This window comes from Monopterus albus, unplaced genomic scaffold, assembly GCF_001952655.1.
Source record: "Monopterus albus unplaced genomic scaffold, M_albus_1.0 scaffold26.1, whole genome shotgun sequence".
In the NCBI taxonomy this organism is placed as follows: domain Eukaryota; kingdom Metazoa; phylum Chordata; class Actinopteri; order Synbranchiformes; family Synbranchidae; genus Monopterus; species Monopterus albus.
Window position 1 is genome coordinate 1,143,965 of NW_018127906.1, and position 8,608 is coordinate 1,152,572.

The 8,608-nt window shown below is 44.8% G+C and overlaps 2 protein-coding genes across 7 annotated transcripts in view; one reads left to right on the top strand and one right to left on the bottom strand.

The window, feature by feature from the left end:
* The window catches only part of entr1 (endosome associated trafficking regulator 1), a 21,951-nt gene extending 19,343 nt beyond the window's left edge, over nucleotides 1-2,608 (bottom strand). For 2 of the 3 annotated variants that reach the window (XM_020595251.1, XM_020595252.1), the window contains exon 1: nucleotides 2,462-2,608. In XM_020595251.1, coding sequence (XP_020450907.1) covers nucleotides 2,462-2,507 — 46 coding nt within the window. In that variant the 5' untranslated portion in view covers nucleotides 2,508-2,608. The remainder of the gene's footprint in view (nucleotides 1-2,461) is intronic. The other variant, XM_020595253.1, reaches the window with a different exon arrangement.
* The window catches only part of chek2 (checkpoint kinase 2), a 9,413-nt gene continuing 2,819 nt past the window's right edge, over nucleotides 2,015-8,608 (top strand). Inside the window, exons 1-10 of one of the 4 annotated variants that reach the window (XM_020595249.1) lie at nucleotides 2,015-2,046; nucleotides 4,540-4,876; nucleotides 5,173-5,297; nucleotides 5,381-5,513; nucleotides 5,759-5,849; nucleotides 6,967-7,063; nucleotides 7,255-7,308; nucleotides 7,443-7,507; nucleotides 7,586-7,685; nucleotides 7,992-8,078. In XM_020595249.1, coding sequence (XP_020450905.1) covers nucleotides 4,549-4,876; nucleotides 5,173-5,297; nucleotides 5,381-5,513; nucleotides 5,759-5,849; nucleotides 6,967-7,063; nucleotides 7,255-7,308; nucleotides 7,443-7,507; nucleotides 7,586-7,685; nucleotides 7,992-8,078 — 1,080 coding nt within the window. In that variant the 5' untranslated portion in view covers nucleotides 2,015-2,046; nucleotides 4,540-4,548. Of the gene's footprint in view, nucleotides 2,047-2,724; nucleotides 2,893-3,019; nucleotides 3,077-3,280; nucleotides 3,385-4,539; nucleotides 4,877-5,172; nucleotides 5,298-5,380; nucleotides 5,514-5,758; nucleotides 5,850-6,966; nucleotides 7,064-7,254; nucleotides 7,309-7,442; nucleotides 7,508-7,585; nucleotides 7,686-7,991; nucleotides 8,079-8,608 lie in introns of those variants that run through there. The other 3 variants (XM_020595247.1, XM_020595248.1, XM_020595246.1) reach the window with 3 other exon arrangements.

The window sequence follows — 8,608 nt, forward strand, 5'->3', positions numbered from 1 at the left end:
CCCACCGCGTATTGTTTATCTAAGGCCTCCAGAGTTCAGTGGAAGTCTTTGTGTTTCTGTGCAGCTGTGTCAGCTACCCACTGTTAAGGCTTCACACTGATTAGAGTTTTTACACAGAGACCCACTGTTCATTAAAGAGTTACTGAAGGGATTTAAACTGCACTTTTTACCACATGGACAACTGAAAATGTTAAAGATCTGAATGTGTCGCTGTAAAATGATTTCACCTACTGGCATTGTTGCACCTAATGAATCATCGTTCATGTTCACGTCACTCACTTAGTTACCTGACTGGGGTGTGTTACTGACAGGTGTTTCTGTTATTTTGTCCAGGCGCTGAACAGTAACCAAGTATATTTACTCAAATACTGTACTTAAGTACAGTTTTGAAGTGTCTGTACTGTACTTGAGTATTTCCATGTCCTGCTACTCCATCCTGTGACTTCACTCCATGTCAGAGACAGGTAGGTAGGTAGGTAGGTACTTTATTGATCCCACAGTGGGACAATTTCTGTGTTACAGCAGCAATAGGGAACAACCAACATAACACCATAAGAACAGACACCACCATAAGAACAGACACATAAGAACAGAACTTCATAGAAACACGGGAAAGAACACACGAGGACACAGCTGCTGTAACTTGCTGCCACTCCACGCGGCGCACAAAGAACGCTTAGTCTTAAAATAAAAACTTACATAAAGGCAACAAAGCATTAGGACCGATACGCACAAGGATTATAAAAGTAGCATCATCAGAACGTTACATTTTACACAGCACAAATAAGCAAATCAAAGGCACCTAAAAACAGGGCAAAGCAGCACTGGAGAGAATCGGGAAAAGCAGTAGAGACTAAACAACCAGGAAATCAAGAACAATTGAATATTACTCACACAATTAATCCCACAATGGCAGAAAGAAACCTGTGTTTCAGCCATAAGGATCTCTGAGCAACTACTCAAAAATACCTAAAGCAGGGTACAGTATTGTATCTGTATCTGCATTGTATAGCGCCAGGTACAGTATTTGAGAGAGATCAGGAACAAGATATTACACATGAGCCTATTTACAATGCATTTCACCCCCAGGAGCTGAAATATTCCACCTCAGTAGATTATTACATAGTCCTTCATAATTTCACCTAGTTTATCACTGCAGTGATGTGTTGTACAGTCTGATGGCTGTGGGGAGGAATGACCTGCGGTAACGCTCCTTCTTACACTGGGGATGTAGCAGTCTTGTGCTAAAAGAACTGTTCAGAGCCACCACTGTGTTGTGCAGGGGATGGGAGGGGTTATGCATGATGGATGTTAGTTTTACCAGCATCCTTCTGTCCGCCACCTCCTCGACAGAATCCAGAGAGCAGTCCAGGACAGAACCAGCTCTCTTGACCAGCTTGTTAAGTCTCTTTCTGTCCCTGACTGTGCTACCTGCTCCCCAACCCACAACAGCATAAAAAACTGCAGATGTCACCACAGAATCATAAAATGTCCTTTGGAGTGCCCCGCGCACACCAAAGGACCTCAGTCTCCTCAACAAGTGGAGGCGGCTCTGGCCCTTCCTGTACAGGGCATCTGTGTTGTTGGTCCAATCCAGTTTATTGTTGACGTGGATACCCAGGTAATTAAAGGTGTCCACAATCTCAATATCTGAGCCCTGCAAGCTCACCGGCGTGAGTGCTGGTGATTTCCATCGGGAGTCAATCACCATCTCTTTTGTCTTGCTGGTGCACACAAACCATGCACTTTTTACTGCACTACATGTACCTGATAACTTCAGTTCCTTTCCAGAATCAGATGAATCAAACCAAACCCAGTAGAACCATTAGACTCTATTGATCCCAGTGGGAAATCAACCAGCTACCCAGCAGGATGGAAAGTACTTCACAGTATAAGTATATAAGGTAGTTACCATCAGCTCCACCTTTACCAGCTGCAGCATTAAAGTGATGGACACAGTAATTAGTCACTATGATCCAGTATCAGAGACATTACTGGGACACAGGCCGTTCTGCAGGACGAGTACTGGTACTGCTGGTACTTCAGGTAGATTTTAATGATAATACTTTTGTACTTTTACTTCAGTAACATGTTGAATACAGGACTTTCACTTGTAACAAATTCTTTGCGTACTGTGTTAAAGGATCAGAGCACTTCATCCACTTTTGCTGATATAAATGGGATGGACAAAATAATAGGAACAGTGTGGTTTGTTGTGAACTGATTTGTAACCATCCTTAAGTGTTTCCGCGCACACAGTCGCACCTGGAGAGTGTGCACAAATGGCCTTTACATGACACATAGCTCCGTGTAGAGGAAAATGAGCCTTTCTGACATTTCCCCAAAACACTTAATCCATTTTAACACACAACACGCTAACACTACTTTAGAAGCAGGAAGTCGCTACATGTTCTTGTTTAACCCCGAATAAACAGGCGGAACAGCTGTGCGCCGAACTCACCGTCGGCGATGATCAGAGTTTTGGCACAGTTCCGATGTTTGGACATGACGACACACAGGTGCACGGGTGACCGGCGGATTAGGTACCCCGCAGTACTTCTCGGTTATGGGTCATACTGTCAAGTCCTCTGCTGGACAAAACCAGACCCGGAAACACCCGACAGCTTCACTCTCACGTGATCCATCTCTTAACTTCTCATTGGCTGGGGTCATAGTTTGCACTTAAAGGAAAAGACGGTACAAGGAACTGGCTTCCTACATGATTCCGGTGAAAGTCTCTCTGCACGTGTCCCGTTCGACGGTTTCCGGTCCGGTTAGTTAACCTGCAGGGTGTTAGATTTTACCCAAATTCTTTTATTGAAAGCGTGAGAAGTGAAGACAGGAGAGGACTGTTTACAATCAACAGGAAGTTTACTGGACGTCTGAGCACAGGTAGGTCTTACAGCGCTGGGATCAGAGAGATAGAGCTCCCGCAGGAATTCCATTCTCTGAACCCTGAATTAAGTTTTACAATACATTTTAAATTCTTGGGCTGCTCCGCCCTAGACAGGGGTGCAACCTTCATTTGGTGTGAGCCGGAGCTCACACTTCCATGTTGGAATGTGGCAAAATCTAGGTATGTGTATGTCTGTGTGTCTCAGGTGGCAGCTTGAGCTGAATCGAGAGCACCGATCAATGGGTGGCCCGAGTTGCGGGCCCCCTGAGTGTGTGATGCTAATACGTATGCTAAACTGGCCAGGTGGTCATCTCAGGTTGTGGGCCCCCTGGCTCTGCAGGACACTCCAAGACAAAGCAGAGCTTGGGATATGCTTAGTGGGTCGAGGTGTGAGTGCAAAACAGGCCAACATGTCTTTGTTAAAATGTAAATATCCTGTCTGGTCCCCAGGAGATGCAGCCATCCAGTCTCAGCAGAAGTTACAGAAAGTAAGCAGATTCTGCTTCATTACAGTTGTAAGATAAATAAGCAAGGAAAATAAATGTATTAAAAATAACCAAAGCTCAGTAGTTCTGGACAATCATCAATACAGCTGTAATATGTATAAACAAGGAAAATAAAGTTATGAAAGGTAACTAAATTTATGAAAAGTAACTAAAGGGAACTAAAGGTATAAAAAGTGACTAAAGCTTATAAAGTAACTAGAGTCTATTCGACCCGGTTCAGCTCGCTCCAGGCCGGCGGCAATGTGAGGCAGCTCGGCTGGGAGCGGAAGTGGACAGATGTCAAAACAGGTTGTTGGGTTCTGGTTTATACAGTGGCAAGATAAAGTCATGGCATTGTTCACAGTTTCCTGGTTTTCTGCATAAATTGGCCATGAAATGTGATCTGATCTTCACCAAAGTCCTAAATATCAACAAACAACATTTCTAAGCTGAAACACAAACATTTCTTGTCCTTATTGAACACTTGATGGTAGACAAAGCCACGGCAGCATCAGGCTTCTGATGTCACTAAAGGTCAGCTGGAGTCAGGTGATGGCAAACCTTCAGTCCAATCAATGAAAGAGAACGGAGAAGTGGTTTAGGATGACCTGGACTTATCAAAACACTCAGTGTCGGTGTGCTGTTCACAAGCAGCATCATCTGATGTGAGCTAGGCCTTGTGAAAAAGAGACCTCAGAATCAGCTTTATTGGCCAGGTATGTCAGACCCACGAGGAATTTGACTCTGGTACATTGGCTCTCAATGTGCATGTGCATGTACATATCCCCATGCATGATCAAGAGCTGCTGGTGTGCATGTCGCTGGATAGGGTCACGGAGTCGCCTCACTGACTTTAGATATTCACCAGTCCACAGTCAGACATAGTGTCTATAAACAGAGACGATGTGGTGCTGTGGCTACTCTCCTCAGAAGTGGGCATCCGGCCAGGATCAGTCCACAGGCACCACCACAGGATGCCTTTTGTTAGTGAGGAGACAGGGATGTGTAGTGTTAATAAGTCCTGTAGAGAAACTGCTCGACATGTAGTGTAATCATCCCTGTGGTGAAACTGTAGTGGTGGGTCAAGGGCCACAGACCCACAGATGTCCAGTATGACCAGTATGATTTCATGTCTCCACTATTCTGTCCAATTTGCAGAACTGGAGAATGTCTGAAGAGGTTCCACATGAGGGGGACCAATCCCAGTCCTCTGAGTTCCAGTCCCCATCCCAGACCCAGTCCACCCTCTCCCCGTCCCAGGCCCAGTCTACCCAGTTGCCATCCCAGGCCCAGTCCCCATCACAGTCCAAGTCCCAGTCCCAGCCTGGTTCCAGCTCTTCTAGCGGGCCGACCTCAGGAAGCCAGTCATCCAGTGGCTCTGGGACTCTGAGCAGCATGGACACCATCCCCGTCACTCTGCCGTCTGTCCCAGAAGAGCCCGAACCACAACCCTGGGGCCGCCTGCTGCCCATGGCTCGAGGCTTCAGGAGCCTCGGTGATTATTACACGCTAAAGACTAGTCCTAAACTAGCTCTGTTAGCACTAATGCTAGCGCTAATGTAAATGTTTACACTTGACTTAAAATTAGTACTAGTCCTTAACTAGTTCTAAAACTGGCCTTGTTAGTCATTTTTTAAGTCCCATAGTTTGTACTAATACAACTCCTAATGTCAGTACCGATAGCAGCCCTACAGATAATACTATTACTAGTACTAGCTATAATACTGGTATTAATGCTATTTATAAAGTTATAAATAGACAGTCAGTACCTATTTATTTGTTTGTTTACAGACTGCATCGAGGATCAGTACCTGTTTGGACGAGGCTCTAACTGTAACTATGTCCTGGATGATCCTGATGATCGAGGATCCAATAAGTTCAGAATCTACAGCAAGAAACACTTCAGGATCTTCAGAGTGAGATTCTACCTCTTAATACTAGTAGTACTAGCACTACTAGCACTGCTGCTACTGTTTACTGCCTGTCTGTCTGCCTTCAGGAGGGCAGTGAAGTGTTTGTGGAGGACTACAGTAACAACGGCACATTTGTTGACGGGCTCCTGATCGGTAAAAACAAGAGGCAACCCCTGGTCAACAACGCTGTGCTCGCGCTGGCTGAACAGCGCAACAAAGGTCAGGCCCACTGAGATACACTACTGGCCTGAATATAAGACCTCCTCTTGCCAACATGTTTTTGAGACCCCATGAGATGTCGACACTTCGCTGTCTTGTCCTTGAAGATAAAATAACCTCTATTTTTTCAACCTTAATTTCCAGAAAAAAAAAGATGCTCTTATATTCAGGTCAGTACGGTACTAAAACACCTGGACTATTGCTCCTGGTCTCACTTCCCCCTGTCTGTCTCTCTGTGTCCTCAGTGTTTGTCTTCATTGATCTGATATCTGATGATCAGTCCAGTTTACCTAAAGAGCTGCAGGAGAAATATCTGCTGACTCGACGCATTGGCACGTGAGTCCGACTGTTTGCACACACAGACAGGAACAACTCGTGTCACTGCAGCTGCCATTTTGGTACAGGGAACCCTCCCGATCCATGCAGAATGCCAGGGGCTCTTAAAATCACCATAACTTACTGAATTTACTTACTGAATTTGGTTTGTTGCTATATAAAAATGTCTATACAACACATTAAACGTGGTTACATTAAAATGTGGATCTTCACACAAAACATTTGATGAACTTACCCTTTGAAGTTATTTCCTAAATTCATTCTTTGGTCTTACTGCAGTGTAACATGGCTGCCACAAGATCAGACTAAGGTAACAACAGAGACATAATTACAACCAGTACTACATTTAAAGGATGAGGAAAATTGATCATTATGATTATTATGACATTTGTAGTGAAATGTTTCTGACATTGTGATCTGTAGTGAGAGCAGAGAGCAGGTGGAGGAACACCTGGAAAGGTGGAGGTCTACTCTGGGAAGAAGAAGAATGAAAGTCAGTCGTGGTAAGACAGAATACATGTGTATGAACGAGAGGGAGGGAAGTGGAACAGTGAGGTTACAGGGGGCTGAGGTCAAGAAGGTGCAGGAGTTTAAGTATTTGGGGTCAACAGTCCAGTGTGATGGGGAGTGTAGGAAAGAGGTGAAGAGGCGAGTGCAGGCAGGTTGGAGTGGGTGGAGAAAGGTGTCAGGAGTGTTGTGTGACAGAAGAGTGGCAGCAAGAATCAAAGGAAAGGTGTACAAGACAGTAGTGAGACCAGCTATGCTGTATGGGTTAGAGACTGTAGCAGTGAGGAAAAAAAGGGATAGTGGTTATATTGGTAGAAGGATGTTGGAGATGGAGCTGCCAGGCAAGAGGTCAAGAGGAAGGCCAAAGAGGAGATATATGGATGTGCTAAAAGAGGACATGAAGCTAATTGGTGTGAGAGTAGAGGATGCTGAGGATAGAGTTAGGTGGAAACAGATGATTCGCTGTCGCGACCCCTAACGGGAACAGCCGAAAGAAGAAGTAGTGAAATGTTTCTAATTTTCATATTTATATTAAGTCACAAGGTTTATACTGCTGTGATGTCACTTCCTGTGGCCTGAAACAGCATGGTGTATTGTGTGTGTGTTTCAGAGGCGTGTGTGGTGAAGTCAAACTGGCCTTCGAGAGATCAAACTGTAAGAAATTTGCAGTGAAAGTAATAAACAAGAAGAACTTTCAGTCTGAAGGGGTGAGTCTGCTCTCTGATTGGCTGAGACATTTCCCTCCTTTCCATCCTCTGACTGATGTAGCAGAGGCTAATGTCAAAGAACTACAAACATGGTGTCTGAACATTCAGTTCCTCAGAGAGGATGATCTTCCTATGGACCAAAGCAGGCTGGGATGGTGATCATGTGATCTGCTCGTTTTGTCTAATTACAGACAGCCACACGAAATGCTGAGACAGAGATAGAGATTCTCCAGAGGATCGACCATGTGAGTCTGACACCAACAAAGAAGAGACACACACAGATTTATGATGAAAACACTGACTTAGCATTAACTCCTCTCCTCATTTCCTTCCCCTACCTCTTCTTTCCTCTCCTCTCTCCTCGTCTCATGTGCTGCAGCCATGTCTCATAAAGACGGAGGACTTCTACCAGACAGATGACAGTTACTACATTGTGTTGGAGTTGTGAGTTCAGCTCTCTTTAAAGGACCAGTCCGCTGCTTTTCTGTAAGTCTGTGTTTTATACTTCTGTCTCTGTGTCAGGATGGAGGGGGGTGAACTGTTCCACAGAGTGAAGTCTCAGCAGCAGCTCCACGAGGCCATCGCCAAACTTTACTTCTACCAGATGCTCAAAGCTGTCCAGGTGAGGGTCAGCTGCTGTTGCTATGGTAACCTGTGCACCTCCCTAAACAGTGTTGAGCCGCTGGGGTCCAGATGAGGAGAAAGAAACTCTGTCACACACGTTGTGAGCTCACAGCAGAGCACTCTAAGCAGCTGTTATGCTTGTCAGTTTTTGTTGACTTGGTTGGGGCCTTACGCAGGCTGGAAGTCAGTGACTGGAATGAAAAAAAAGTACTCTCACTGTGTTTTACAGACGTCACAGTGTTTAATACTGCAGGCTTACCGTGATGGAGTGTGTGTGTGTGTGTGTGTGTGTGTACGCATGCAGTACCTCCACAGTAATGGCATCATCCACAGAGACCTGAAGCCAGAGAACATCCTGCTGTCCTCACAAGACGACGTCTGTCTCATCAAGGTACACGCACCTACATCTTCATCTCCATCTCCACACACTTGTATAATGTCTTCCTGGGAATTCGCTGTGCGCACGAGAGGCCGTTTACTATCGGCTGATTATACAGACGTGCTTCAGTCATTAATGTTTGTTGAGTTACACCAGCTCAGACACTTTGTAGTACTTTACTGTATTTATCAGACAAATACACAACTGTGAAAGTAGTACTATGATCATTTACTGAAGTAAAAGTGTAGAAATACTCTGTTACAAATAAATGTCATGCATTGTAAATTATACTTAAGTACAAAAGTATTATCATCCATATATACCTGAAGTACCAGAGGTACCAGTACTCGTCCTGCAGAACGTCCCGTGTCCCAGTAATGTCTCTGATACTGGATCATAGTGACTAATTACTGTGTCCATCACTTTAATGCTGCAGCTGGTAAAGGTGGAGCTGATGGTAACTACCTTATATACTTATACTGGGAAGTACTTTACATCCTACTGGGTAGCTGGTGGATTTCCCACTGGGATCAATAGAGTCT